The 15,275-nt window shown below is 46.1% G+C and overlaps 1 protein-coding gene across 2 annotated transcripts in view; it reads left to right on the top strand.

Moving 5' to 3' along the window:
* Positions 1-13,001: 13,001 nt before the first annotated feature.
* ZSWIM6 (zinc finger SWIM-type containing 6) overlaps positions 13,002-15,275 on the top strand; it is a 111,767-nt gene continuing 109,493 nt past the window's right edge. Inside the window, exon 1 of one of the 2 annotated variants that reach the window (XM_042028284.1) lies at positions 13,002-13,532. In XM_042028284.1, coding sequence (XP_041884218.1) covers positions 13,022-13,532 — 511 coding nt within the window. In that variant the 5' untranslated portion in view covers positions 13,002-13,021. The remainder of the gene's footprint in view (positions 13,533-15,275) is intronic. The other variant, XM_042028283.1, reaches the window with a different exon arrangement.

Below are 15,275 nucleotides of genomic sequence, written 5' to 3'. Positions count from 1 at the left end.
GACAGATTGTCTGAGCAGCCAGGGATCAGGACAGATTTTTCACTAGCAGCATTTCCATTATTTCCACAGATCCATCATTCTGAAGAATAACTTAACCCTTCTTAAATGTACCACATTTAGCTAGGAGGGTAGCAAGGGACATGAATGATACTGTGCTCTTTGCAGATATAGCTGCCATCAGCACTGTCTTACATGAAGTAGCAACTCTACATGAAATATTCCAAATTTCCAGACTAGCTGATGTGTTATCCCAAGATGGTGTGTTGTAGAAATAAAGAGCTGTCACTGTTGTGAGCATCTGTTGAGAGGGAACAGTCAGCTTAAAATCTAGCCAACTTTCAGAAGTTAGTTAAAAGCAGTTCTGCATTTTCCTACAAATCTCCTAAGTGATTTGTGAAACTTATTTATATAAACATGTCTTGCCTGCTAGGTGACAGATACACACAAAAGAAGAGACAGACTTAAACAAAAACAGTGAAGTTACCCACTGATAAAAGTACAGGCAGAGTAACCAGAGAATTATTTTTGTTCAGCATTACTTGCGAGAGCTGGCATGACTCAATGACAAAGGTGTAGTTATGTTGACTCTGCTTCTTCCAGAAAGCAGTGACCTGTGGAGAGACATGAAAAGCAAGCTATAGTTCAATCAACCTTCATTCTGCCAGACCACAACTTCCTGTATAAAGGATTTCTGCAAGAACATCACAACACGCAACAACTAAAAGTATTAATTAGACAAAGTTTATGAACAGTTTAACTGAGATAGCAGGGGACTACTCAGATCTAGAACTTCCTTTTATATTCCTTTCCTTATTTCCCATTCACCACACAAATTTCTTCTTTATATGCAGACAGTAGAACCTTCATCTTGTCTAAGAAGCGTCATTCTTTGCTTTTTTCCCAAGTAAACTTGGAAAAAAAGATTTTAACAATCTTTGCACTATTGTTGATCATAAAAAGCTAGTAGTATTTGTATTTTTAGGTATACTTCACACAGAATTATAGTTATGTGGTCGGTCTGAATCACCACTGGATATTAGTATTTATACCATTATGCTTTCACTTATCAAAGTAAGATCTATACAAATGATACGACAAATACTTTTGCTGAGATGAGCATAAGCTGAAGTGGTAAATTTTGCATAATTTTCACACTGCAGATACTGAAGTGTATTCTCATAAGGACTGTAGTCTGAAACATTATTTTTCTGTTCTCAAGCTACTTTTAAACAGTTGCCTTCTGAATGCTAATTTCAGAATTGCGTTGGCAGATCCTTACAGAGCATGTACTGGATGTTGCCACGGTTACTCTTCATTTAGTAAACAGTATGGAATAGACCCTCATTCATTGGCAATAATGCAACTTAGACCAATCCCCAGGTACTCTTACAAGTGGTTCCTCTTAATTTACACTTCTTAAACTCTGAGTAAGCAGAGATTTCAGGTTTCATTTCCAAATTGTCAGTATAGAGGACACCATGCCTTCCAAGAAGTGTTCAAACTTAGTAGCAATTTTTCACTCCCAGGACCACCACTGCAGACAACACAAGACATTCTGAGCAAATGGAAAAAGTTGCCTTCTTCCCCTTAGCAGATGTGGTGACTGAGACTCATGAGTATCAGGTGGAAGCTGTCACCACAATGTCAATTATTGGGAGAGAAAACTGCAACTTTTGCAAGGCTCAGAGCTATTTATGGAGGATTTTCCTGATGCTAGAATCAGTCCAGGGTAGATCCAATTTCCCTGGTGGTAAATACCATTTAGAGGGTGGAGCTGGCAAGGAATTGTGTTTTTACATTTATCCCTCAAATCTTACTGTCATAGGTTAGCAAGCATAGTCCCGGAAAGGGATGTCCTTGCTAAGGGGTTCTTACAGCTCCTCTATGACCTGACAGAACCTATCAGCTGGCCAGTTTGAATACGGACAATTCTTTAAGCCACTTAAAGTTGTGACCACCTCTGTGATCCACACTTAAGAATAGACAAACTGCCCCCCAAGCTCTCTCTCGTTTCTGGTGCTGGGACAGGTGGCTGCGGGCCCCGTGTGGGGGCCAGCGGGCCCAGCCAGGCCCTGCTTGGGCCAGGCCAGGCCGGGCCACGGCCATCCTGGAGCCGATGGGCCTGTTCCAGCCGTGGAACCCCCCCCACTGCCTTGCCGTGGGCAGCCGGAGCGGCTCGGCTCTCCCCCCTCTCCACTGTGATAAGCCACATTCCAGCTGCAAGGCCAAGGTGAGATTAACCCTTTTTGTGCTGTGAAGAGCTGAAAACCTGAGGGAAGAGAGAGAGGAGATGCTTAAAGCTGAAATTCTGTTGTGAAGCTATGATATATCAGAGTATCCCGTTGTAATTTCATGAAGATACGGGGGGTGGAGTGTTCAACTCATAAGCAAAAGCACCTGCGCTGAGATAGGCAGATGCTGACGCAGCTGTAATTTGATGAGAAGTTTGAACAGGGAGTGATGGAAGCGATGAGGACTTTTGCTCCAAATGGGAAAGGAGAAAACCTCAGTCCCTAGAGATGCTCCCAGAGACAGTCCTAAAGATGAAGATGAGGAAGACCCTTTGCTCCCAGGGAAGGAGGAGGGCCTCTGTTCCTAGAGATGAAATGCTCCCAGAGATGGGTGAAGAGAACTTTTGTTTCTGAACGGCTCAACCTTAAAATTGTACCCCAAAAACCTTCAAGAGTGGACCCTCAAAAGCAGTTGTGGGAAAAGTTGCAAGTTGGGGGAAGGGACTCACATGCAAGCAGAGAGACCTCTTCCTAAATGGACTGAACAAAGTTATTTGGAAGTGGGCGGCTGTCTTGTTGTGATAATGTTTTCATAGCACAAGCAAGAAGAGACTTCTCTTTCTAAATGGACTGAACAAGGTTATTATGGAAGTGGTAAACAGACTGAACATCTTTAAGGGTTGTCTTTTTACATTGCCAGTGGGAGAAGGGAGGAAGGTGGGGGGAGGAGGAGAGTTCTGAAGATATGGTATAATTTTTTTTCCCCTCTTTTAGGTCTGTTAATATCTTCTTTATATTCTTTCAAGTTCAGTGCCTGCTTTGCGTTTCTCCTAATTCTTATCTGACAGAAGGTAAACAGTAATGAGTATTTTGGACCAAACCACTACACTAAATTGGTGTTTCTGCCCGGTTACAAACTGAACCTGTGACATTTACTCACTTTAGTTCTGCCCTTCTCTTCCTCAGTTATTCCACTCCTCGTATCTTAGTGATTTCTTGTTTTCTTTTTAAAGACCTCTATCATTCCTAGTGAGCTTCAAAAGCAGCCACTCAACTGCAGCAAGCAAATTTTTGTTTTAAAAAAATCAAAGATTTTATGCTTGCAGAGAGAAATTGAAAATCAGAGCAGGGTGCAAGTCTGGTCATCCAAGTGTGCACATGGCAAGCTTTGGTGCCTGGGCTACTGTCCTGAGCATGGTGAAAACTGTGCTCAGGCTGTGCTGCTGTTGCTTCTCAGAACCACTGATGCCACAAGAACAAAATGATTTTTGTGCTGTCTGTAACAAAGCTCTCAGAATCACATATTAAAATTACTGACTGGGAAGCAATTCTGAGTTAGGAGAATATTCTTCCTAGACATATTTTTCTGTCTTCTTAGGCTGGGGGAACTGTAACATGACACTGGACCTTTACTACTACAGGAGGAATTTGGAGCCTTCTTATACCTGTCCTTTTCCAGAGGCTCCACTTTTGGAACCACTAGAAAATGTATTTTACATGAAACACCAGAAGAGACTTCTACCCCTCATGCTACGGATCATAACATCTGAAGAATGATTTATGGTGACATCTGCCTGAGCTTGCAGTCACTGACTCAGTATCTCCTGCAGTGTTTGAACCACACCACACACAGTGGCCACATCTATTCCCCCATGAAGGACCCCAATACAGCCCAGCAGAGGACAGTGTCTAGCAATAGGACAGTTGTCCCACGAGTCCTGCATAATTTATTACAGCAAAGAAGCACGGGAACATATTAATTATCAAGGGGTTCTTTCCTTTTCAGTAGTTAACCTGCTAAATTCTTGGAACTCAGCCCCCTAGAAGAGGCTCAAAGCACTAAGTTTCCGGAAATGTAATACCACATTGTGCCACTATTATTCCAAGTACTGAAGTGCAGCAGAGGTGTATCTCTCAGCTCGTCTTAATCCCTGGAGCAGAAAAGAGAAAAAAAAGAAGAATGTTCTCCCTTTCTATTCAAAGCAACTTCAAAAATTAGATGTTGTTATTCAGAGCAACTTCAAAAGATAGATGTTCTCTAGTCATGGACCAGTATAAAAAAATTAAATCCCTGCTCTAAGAAAGGGGTTCCAGCAAAGCCTTTGAAGGTAGTGAAGTAGAAGGAAGTACTGGTTTCTCTGACAAAATTTTACTGCAGGCTCTAACTATAGCTTATCTCTGTCTTCTGAATTTGATTACAAGGCTTAGCTTGACATACTAGCTCTGGTACAATTTCCAAGACTGCAGGACAGGAAGAATAGGAAGAAGGAAGGTAAGTCGTTGGAAAATTTACCCATTTTAGCTCTTTAATAGGGACAGAGCATACAATGGACCGGCAACAGCAAAGTACTGTCAAAGGAAGATGGGAAAGAAAAAGAAGGGATAGAAACAGGCAACCAGACAATGAAAATACTTTCAGTTGGGATACAAAATAAAGGTGAAAGTGTATCAGCACCACCCAAGATACACGTTAGTAAGCTGTGTTTAACCTTGAAAGTTGACTGCTCTGAACAGATGCAGTATTCCACAACTCAGGGTTGCAGGGATAGCTTGGCAAAACAAGTACACAGTACTCTTAATTAGACTTGGGCAACAAAATTTCAAATACTTTCTAAAGTTTTGGGACAAATGCCCAGGTTTTAGAAATAGAAGATAAAATCTGGGTTGGGAAAAAAAGAATTGGGAAAACAACCCTTCAAAATGTAATACTCTTGCATTTGGACTCTATTAACTATTCCTCACTGTATGAATGATGAGACAGCACAGCGTAATATTTTTGTAGGACAGAAAAGTCTTAATCTCTTAATTTCATAGGGTGTCTTAACTATACAGAAGTCCTTGTATTTAGACCACTACCTTGTAAGTTTGTCTCAGATACAACCCAAGAAAGGAGCTGTCTGTTAATCCTGAATGGGTGTTTCAGTCACGGCAAAGCTAGAGACAGGTTTGCAATATTGTTCAAATACTTGTAAACTAAGAAACTTGTAAATTAAGAATCAGTTGGAACCAAATTTTACACAGAGATCACTAAGAAAAAAAATTATATTCCAGCTCAGTTTTCCCAGCTTGCTAAATGCAATCATTGGGGACCAAGTAAGAGGGAGCAGGTATTGTACCTGAGGTTTTTAAAAGACTGACAGTTGTTTCAACAGGAACCATTATAGTGTTGCTTAGCTATCTCAGCCTTGTCTTTGCCTCCATACTTTCTGCAGGCCCTCAGTTATAATTCATGAAGGCTAAGAAGTTCACAGAAAATTGGCACCCGAAGAAATTGCTGTCCAGTTAGCTACACTTTTCTCTTCCTAGGACTGCTGCCTTGGCTGTGCTGCTGGAGACAAGGGTGCACCAGCACACCAAGGATCCTACTGAAAGGCACCCCAATTCTACAGCACACAGGCAGGAGCTTCAGGTTTTGGCATATTTAAGCCATTCCCTTGTAAATAACGCTCTCTTGCCATCACACATTAATCTGAACTCAGACTTCTTAGTCAGTCCTGGCTAACCAGGGAGGTCTGAGATGTATAGAGGTTGGCAAATGTGATGTCCATCCACAAGAAGTGCTGGGAGTAGGATCCAGGCAACTACAACTTGTCAGCCTGACCTCAGTGTCCGGCAAGATTATGGAACAGATTATTTTAGATATGATCACATGGGACACACAGAATAACCAAGGGATCAGGCCCAGCCAGAATAGGTTTAGGAAAGGCAGGTGCCTGACCAAACTGACTTCCATTTATGGCCAGGAGACCTGCCTGGTGGATGAGGAAAATGCTGTGGATGTAGCCTACCTGGACTTCAGCAAACCCTTTGATACTGTCTCCCACAGCACTCTCCTGGAAAAGCTGGCAGACCATTAAGTGGGCAGGTGCACTCTTTGCTGGATTGGCCAGGCCCAGAGAGTGGTGGGGAATGAAGCTGCATCCAACTGACATATGGTCACTAGTGGGATCCTCCAAGACTCAGTGTTGGGGCCAGTTCTGTCTCATATCTCTTTTGATGATCTGGATGAGGGGGTTGAGTGCATCCTCAGTAAATTCATGGATAACAAGTTGTGTGTAAGTATTGATCTGCTGGAGGCTAGGATGGCTTTGCACCGGGATCTGGACAGGCTGAATCATGGGCCAAGGCCAATGGTGTGAGGTTCAACAAGGCCAAATGCCAGGTCCTGCCCTTGGGTCACAACAACCCCAGGCAGTGCCACAGGCTGGGGCAGAGTGGCAGGAAAGTGCCCAATGGAAAAGGACCTGGGAGTGCTGGTGACAGCAGCTGAACATGAGCCAGGGTGTGCCCAGGTGGCCAAGAGGGCAAATGGCATCCTAGCCATATGGATCAATGGATCAGCAATAGTGTGGCCAGCAGGACCAGGGCAGGGACTGTGCCCCTGTACTTGGCCCTGGTGAGGCCACACCTGAAATCCTATTCTGGGCCCCTCAGTTCAGGAAGGACATTGAGGTGCTGGAGCAGGTCCAGAGAAAGGGGGCAGAGCTGGGGAAGGGTCTGGAGCACAAGTCCTGTGAGGAGCAGCTGAGGGAGCTGGGGGTGTTTAGCCTGGAGAAAAGGAGGCTCAGGGGAGACCTCATCACTCTCCACACCTGCCTGACAGGAGGCTGTAGCCAGGTGGGGTCAGGCTCTTCTCCCAGGCAACCAGTGACAGGACAAGAGCACTCAGTCTCAAGCTACACCAGGGGATGTTTAGGTTGGACATCAGGAAGGATTTCATCACTTAAAGGGCTATTAAACATTGGAATGGACTGCTCAGGAAAGTGGTGGAGTCAACATCCATGGAAGTGTTCAAGAAATGACTGGATGTGGCTTAGTGCTTATGACTAGTTGACAAAGTGGTGATCATTCAAAAGGGTGGATTTGATGACCTTGGAAGTCTTTTCCAAACTAAATGATTCTGTGATCCTTGAAATGGGAGAAGGAAGGGTTTTGGCTTGTTTGTTTTTTGTTGTTGTTGTTGTTTTTGTTTTGTTTTCTATTTAAAGCCATTTTAAAAATCATTCTACCAGCACTTAGCACACTAGAAAAAGCTCTTCCGAAAATTTTAGTTTATGTCATTTCTCTTTCTTTGCCATAGGTTAAAACTTAGGTAAGCAATGCTCTTTTTTTTTGTGACAATAGCAGATTGAGGTTTTCATGTCCTTCATGCAGAGTTTCTGCCCAAGAATTATTGGGCCTGACACTGCAAGGTATTTACTCGGTCCAATGCAAAGAAGTCTAAAGTAAGTGCAGTTCAAAGGGAGAAAGTCCAAGAAGATAAAAAGGGGAGCTGTTAGTGTAGAATGCTTATCCACAAAAAGGCAGTGCCCTAATATTTCTTTTTAAACCACCAGCCCATTTCACTTTCAGTATATGTGTATTCCTACACATGCTGGTAGACTGAGCAGTGGCATTTTGCACCTGGTAACTTCTAGACCAGCCTATCCCCATTCTTGGTGAAGAATGTCTGACCAGAAGAGGATAAAGCTCCGAGGAATCTTCTTTTTTTTTTTTTTTAAACCACTTAATCACAATTAAGTGTATATATTTGCAGTAAAGAGAGAGAATAAATGAAGAAAGATATTTTAAGACCTGAAATTTTCATCAAATTCTTTTATTTCAATATTAGGAAAATATAATCCTTTTAAAACAACATTTAGAAAGACTTGTGAGAGGAATATACTCTTTTTACTTCGAGTATTCACGAATTCTGCAACTCAAATCTAAACAAGGTCACAACAAACCCAGAAAGACATTAAATCTAGAGTTCTCTCAGAGACAAGACTTCTTCCTTTTGACTTTTTGCAAAGGCTAAGCTAACACTTGGAAGAAAGGTGAGACACTCTTATCCCTCTATTCCAAGATTTCAAAATTCTGAACCATCTAAATCACTGCAACACATTTAATTTTAAGAGGTCACTTGCACATTATCATTTTACTTGTAACAGTGATGCTTTTTTCCTTAGTAACTTAGCAGTGAGCTAAACTGTCCCAACAGATATCCCAACACAAGGCTCCTTATAAGGAAGAAATAATCCATTCCCAGGGTCTATTCTCAATAAATGCAAACTGAATGTGCTCATTCCTTGAGGAAATACAGAGCAGCATTAATTCACATAGCTCTGAGACTATGGCACAAACAATGCCTTCCCCTTCAGTCCATCTGAGAATGACTTCATACGTCAAGTATCAAGCCACAAAAAGGCAGAGGACACAGATATGAATGTCAAGAGGATTTAGCTCAGTTTTAGATGTTTTTTAAATTATTCTAGAATACTTGTAAAGCACACTTAGTGTTTTAAGTAGATTTTCCTAAATGCTTTTAGATTCTAGTCTCTGACTCCAGTTTTAGAATCATCATGGAATTTAATCAAAATAAAAAGCTGCACTTTGAAAGGGTGCTGCCAGTTTATTTTCACTTTAACTCTAAAGAGCTGGCAATATTTATCCTGGAGTATTTGATTTAAAAGGCTAGTAAAAGGCAAAAGTTCTTTTATTAGGCCTTAAATTAAAAATAGCTTCTGAACCTAATGAAAGAAACTGTTTTATGAAAACATTGCAAAACTGAAGACAGTGTCCAACTACACTATTTTCTTCACCAACCAATCTTAAGATAGTAATTTCATCAACACTCATCAGTTCTGTCAGCTTTTCCTGCATTTGATTTCCCAGTTTCACTACACTGCAAAGTGCAGTGATATTCACTATCTTTACATACAGCAGTGTTTTTTCAAGAATTCACATGATGTTAGAATACATTTGGTATCTGTAAAAACTATCAATTTCTTCCAAGAAATTAAGTGCCTACTTATCTAAAAAGGCACACAGAAACAGGTTAAAAAAATATTTCGTTCAGCATTGCAAATCCAGTTGTTTCAGTAGGCCTATCATTCCTTCTTTTTTGATTATTTTAGTGCTGTCTCTGCAATTTTTCCTGCTTTTTTTTTTCTTACAGCTTTAGCTCCAAGAACCCTCCAGCCTCCATTCCCAAGTCTCCTTCTCTATCTTTGACCCCCTACCCTCTGAGACTTTAGAAATAATTTATGCAGTGCATGAATCCAGCTTCAACGCCAAGTCTCATCTTTCCTGATAAGATTTAACCACTGGGGTGAGTTATGTTGGCCAGCATTATGTCGTCTGCCATCATTCTTCTACATTTAGACCATTGTGTGTTTCATACAAAGACAACCGTGCAGCTGTATGTGAGCTTCCTTTTAAATTAGCACAACTGGTACAACGCTCAAGCCTTGTATACTTTACTGGAATGAGCAAAACCGACTGCAACTGGCCTAATGCTTTGAAAAGATTATTAGGAAGGAATTTCACTGCATGGTGGCCAAGGGTGTTTTTCCAAGCAGCTCACAGAATAGCCTTTGATTACATGCAGGAAGTTAGCCAAGTTAAGCTTGCTGTTTTGCAGCCATTCCTTCCTCTCTGTGTAGCTCTGGAATAGAAACTTCCCAAAATGGTAAGACAGAAACAGAGGAAAGAAATGCTCAGCTTGGTAAGGTCTTTCCTCAAGAACATCCACTGAAAGAAAAACTAACTAGCAATTAAAATACAGTTCAGGTATGGCTTTAACACATTCTAATTTCTTCTCTGCAGTTAACACATCTTCCCACTTGGTTTCAGAAAGTGGAGGGAACTCAGAGGGCAAACCCTGCAGGACAAAAGAAGTTGAGTCTCAGATGACAATCTGCAAGCTGTTCAAGTGCTATGCCAGTGCAGCTGGAGCCCAAAGTGGAGCACATTTGCTGCCTGTGGCAGAATGACAAGAGCAAAGATGCCTCTTGCTTCTTCGTCTGCTCCCTCTCCCAGAAAACAAAAAGATTCACCAGTGTTTTGTGTATCTGTTAATATTCATAGACTCAATAGGAAGTAGCTACTCCTGATGAGTGGTAGACAGATGGAAGAGGTGGATCTGTGAGCTCTTCCACCTGCTTTTCTCTGGGATTTCTTTAGTGAATTTATTAATTTCTGCCCAGATCTGGAAAGAAAGAAGAAAGGCTAAGTTGAGATAACTGACACATAGGCTAATCTGCTTATTATGGATGATTTGTTGTTCATTGTCATTCTTCTCACTCTTCTTGGTTTTTATTGTAAAGTTTCTCTACTATGATGAGAAGAATTCTTCCAGTGGCATTAGTGTTATTTTTATTGCAGCAGGTGGCTAAGACCTGGTAAAGAACAGCCATTACCCAATTTGGAAGAGTATTTTTACTGACTTGCTAGATGCTTATTTAAAGCAGAAATAGTGGTAGAACAGAGAAGAAAAATTGCTTTGACATGTGAACAAACATTACTCAAGAATAATTTTCCTCTCCTATCATACACATGCAATCATGAAGATATTTTTTTCTACCTTCTACCGATTTCATTTCTCTGCTCTCAGAACTGCTAAGATGAAAACCATACTAATAGTAAAAGAAAGTACTATAAGCTCATCTCTGGCCTGCAGCATTCAGGCTCCATAACACTTCCAAAATTATTTTGGAGTTAAGCTTATAAATCCAATAGAATATTTGTAAAACATGCCTAAGATGAGAAACAATTAATATTCCAGCAAACTATCTATGAATTTATGAAACCGGCATCTCAAGAGTAACTCTTTTGCAAAGTCCATAGCCAGAAACACAAATATCAGTTTAAACTCATTTCTTACACAGAACGTATCTTTCACGATCCCAAAGGGAAAACCCCCAAACTTATTTTTTGTACAAAAAAAATAAACCAAGCAGAAAATAATTCTGGCCCTGTCTGCAGTTTAAGCTACTTGGTTAAGAAGCATGTTTCATTTTCTTAGTATGAGCAAGAGGTAGAAGGAAAAAAAAGAAAAAAAAACCAAAGAAAAAAGTGCAGCTCTAAACCTAGATGTAAAAAAATTCTCTACCAGTGAAATTTCCAAATAGTCCTGTTTAGAACCTCAAAAGCATACACACACACCCCCCTTCTCCAATACGCGCAAACTCTAAACCATCTCAGGTTTCTGCCAATCTTTCTTTAAAAATCAGTCAGCGAGTATGATAAATTTCATTCAATTTGCCGTCCACTTTTACTGGAAAATGCAGTTTCTGCATAGCTTTTCAATCGCTTGACTACAAAATAAGCTCCTGTTCCACTAGGGGCGGGGGGCGGGGGCGCGGCGGAAACAAAAACTAGACGACAGAGTTTCGAGCCAAGGAAATGTTGTTTGCACCTCTTAGATCTTATGCCTGGCACGCTTGACATTCCTCCGCCGCATTCCCTGCCGGAACCGCCTCCCCGCTGAGGGCGGCTTGCGCTGCATCATGGAAAATGTAGTCTGTCTGGGAAAACCAGCCTGGGAAAACCTTTGGCGGGAAGCCGCTCCAATTACGGATTCTGCAGGGCACGGCATGCGAGCAAAGAGCTGCTCGCCGGGCGAGTAAGTGCTGTTTTCAAACTTCAAGCCGCCAAAAAATGCCGCTTACAAGCTATAGTTCCAAAATATGTAATTAATATATTTGGTTTTAAATTTGGTTAATAAAAATAAGGAATGGTGACTGGTCAACCATGACGCATCAAAGCGTAATCCCATTTCCGACATAAAATTCGTAAATACCAAAAATATTTACTTTTAAATTCAATGAGCGAAACAGAAGCGTCAGCTGCTCTGCAATGACACAGAGCCCACAGCCTCTGTGCGCAGAAACGCGCTGTGGGCTGTGTTCGCTCCATCCCTGCCGTGCGGCACTTCCATGCGGTCGGTGTTCCAGGAGCTGCGGCGGGAGCAGCGCTCCGTACTGCGGGCAGCCACGGCGCCACGCAGCATCTCGGGGCCCTCTGCATATCTATATACACATATGTACACAAATATATATATATATTTTTTTTTTTTCCACAGGAAGGACACTTAATGCGAGGCGCCGGCACGGACCCGAATGGCGCGGTTTTTAAAGATCGCCGAAAACACCCCGACCCTCTGCTGTGTCGCGACATTCTCACGACCCACCTGGGCAAACACGGTGCCTTCATCGCGTCCAACTGACTCACTGGGTGTCCGTGCCGCCCAACCCTGTACCTCGGCTCTCCCGGAGCGCTTCCAAGCCCGGACATCTGCAGAGCCAACCGGGTGCTGGCACCGGGATGACGACCTTTACCGTACTACCTCTAATGGAAGGGAAACCTAACCCCCCCCCACAAAACCCAACCACAACACATCTTGGGGCGGGCCTCACTCGTGCAGCTCAAGAGCTTGTTATATGCACGCACCTGGGCTCCTGCTCCAGAGGCGGACGGAAAAGGCTTCGCCCGTTGCGGCCCGCCTCTGAAGCAGGAGCGCGGGTCTTTCCCTCGCCCCGGCCGCAGCCGATACCGTATTTCCGATCCGCGAAGCCCGGCTGCGCTGAGCTCGCTCCGCCCCTCCGGCTTTCCCGGCAGAGGTGACGGGGTTCGGCGGCGGCCCCGCCCCCGCGTTCCATTCCCTACATGGCGGCGGAGCGGGGGGCGCCGCCGGCCACGCCCCCCTTTTCCCACGACGTGCGCGAGGGGCGCGCCCGGGCTTGCGCGCGTGACGTCAACGGGAGAAGGGGCTGGGAAAGGGGAGGGCGCGCGCGCCACCCCCCGGCGCTTCCCCCTCCGCCCACCCCCCGCCGTTCTATTTATGTTTGTTACGCCGATTTGCATAAGGCCCGCCCACCCCGCGGCCGGCGAGGCCCCGCGGCCCCGCCCCCTTGCCACATAAGGGCAGAGGGGGGCGTGTCCCCGGGGGCTCGCGGGCGCTCGCTGTCTTCCTGGAGCCGTTTATAGGGTACAGCCACTTCCGCTGTCGGCTTAGAAGCGGCGCGATCATGGCGGAGCGCGGTCAGCTCCCCCACCCCGGCAAGCGCCTCTGCTGCAGACCCGGCTATGGCTTGGGCTGCAGGCCGGGGCAGCGGGCGGGCGGCTCCGGGCCCGGCGGCGGCGCGCTCTGCGCCGGACCCTCCTCCGCAGCTGCCGCCGCCGCCCTGGGGCTGCTGCCGCTCGGCAAGACCCAGAGCCCTGAGTCCCTGCTGGACATCGCGGCTCGCAAGGTGGCGGAGAAGTGGCCCTTCCAGCGGGTGGAGGAGCGGTTCGAACGGATCCCGGAGCCGGTGCAGCGCAGGATCGTCTACTGGTCCTTCCCCCGCAGCGAGAGGGAGATCTGTATGTACTCCTCGTTCAACACCGGCGCCGAGGATCCCGCCGTCTGCCCCGGGGGCGCCGCCGCGCCCGGCGGGGCCATGGACGCCGCCGCCGCTGCTGCCGACGAGAACCGGCTGCCCTTCCGCAGGGGCATCGCTCTGCTCGACGGCGGCTGCGTCGATAACGTCCTGCAAGTCGGTGAGTCACCGGCCGGTTCCGCTCTGGGGCCAGGCCGCCGCCGCTCGGGGCCGCGGGTCTCCCGCTGCGTGTCACCCACTTGCCGTCCGTCTCTCTCTCCGCCGGCAGCTCCCCCGCCCGCGGCCCGGCCCGTGCGAGCCCTTCACTCCCCGGCTGTACCGCGGACCGGGCAACTTCCTCCGCCGGTCTCCTCCCCCTCGTGCTCGGGACGCGCAGTGGCTCCGTGACACGGACACGGCTCCCGCTTGTCCCTTTAACTCGCAGCCCCGCACCGCGCCATGCCCGCTCCCGGTAATCCAGCCTGTGTAATCCCGTTTGGCTCTGCCCCCCTACCAGCGTCCACCCCCGGTAATCCGGGTCATCGCTTTACCCCGAGCCACAATAGCGAGGAGATGCCGCCCCCCCCAATCCCGAGGGGGACCGCCGGTGGAAATGAATCAGCAGAAGGGCGGCCGGCGGGGGAAGGAGGGCGGGGGCGGGATGCGCCGCCGTCCAAAATAAAGACATAAAAGCGGTGCGAGACCCCGGCAGCGGGAGTGCGGGGGGGATCCGCGAACAAAGGCATTTCTAGGGCAGCAGCGACGAGCCGGAGGGAGGGGGCGCGATCCGCCCCGACGGGGGTGGTATGGCTGAGGGGGGTTGCTTTGGAATGAACGGCTTCGTGACAAGGGGGGGAAAGCGCAGCTCTTCCTCCTCCTGGAACAATACCCCCCTCCTCTTCCTCATCCCCAGCCCAGCCGCCTGCCGCTGTTCTTCACCCGCTGCGGGTTCCCTTGGTTAACTCCTCCCTGCCTGTGTTTAAAGGGCTGCAGAGGTGGGTATTCCCCCACTTTTGGGGGGCTGTCTGCCGGGGGCGACTCCTCGTTCATTCAGGGAATAGAAGGGGAGCCGCCCCCGGCAGACAGTCCCCTCCGCCGGTGGTGATGCTCTTTGTGTGACCCGGCCACTTTGTTCTCATTTTTGTGTTTATTTGCGTCTTTTTTTTCTTTTTTTTTTCTCTCAGTTTTCTGTCGTTTCCCCTTCTCCTCCCCTGAAAAGGGGAAGACAGACAAAAGAGGCTGCTGCTCGCCTTTTGTTGACGGCGGCGGCTCGATGTGTTTGTGTGTGTGTGGGGCGCCGGCATTCCCCGCTTCATCCTCCCCCAAAACCTCGGTGCTGCCCGCTGCGGGTTTGACTTGGCGGGCACCTTGTAAACGTGCCATCAGTTTTTTCCCGAAGGGAAAACGTGTCCCTGCTCCTAGGCTCAGTGCCCTTCTCTTCTGCCTACGGGGACTTACTTTTTTTTTTTTTTTTTCTGTTTGCTTGTTCTTTTTTAAATCTAATTAACTTTCTTACAAGTTTCATCTTCTGACTTTCTCTTTCCAAGGGTCTGAGGTGCATCTGTGGTTCCTCAGGACTGGCAAAACCAGAAGTAAGGCTTTTTTAGTTTGGTTGGCAGTGCTGAGATTATTTTTTTTTTCCCTTTTGCTTGCACTTGATTCTGTTTGCAAGCGATTAGGAATGACAGGAGTGCACATAGGGAGGGTTTCTTGGCTGATTGCATTTAAGCCAGGAATTCACTGTGAAAATAAAGCCAAGGGGCAATAAATAAAAGATGCAATCTTCTCTAGGAGGCAGGCACCCAGCGTGGACTTTGCTTTCCTTGCTTTCAGCAGTGGAGTAGGCCTCAGTGAGTAGTTGTGAAAGCAAAAAAGTAACTTTTTGTGTGTTTTCAAAGGGGGGGGGGGCATTGAGTAATGTTGG

Source organism: Corvus kubaryi, unplaced genomic scaffold (genome assembly GCF_017639235.1).
Source record: "Corvus kubaryi isolate FWS band 111438036 unplaced genomic scaffold, C.kubaryi_AGA036_p1.0 37308, whole genome shotgun sequence".
NCBI classification, from domain to species: domain Eukaryota; kingdom Metazoa; phylum Chordata; class Aves; order Passeriformes; family Corvidae; genus Corvus; species Corvus kubaryi.
This window is presented reverse-complemented; position numbering and strand designations above follow the sequence as displayed.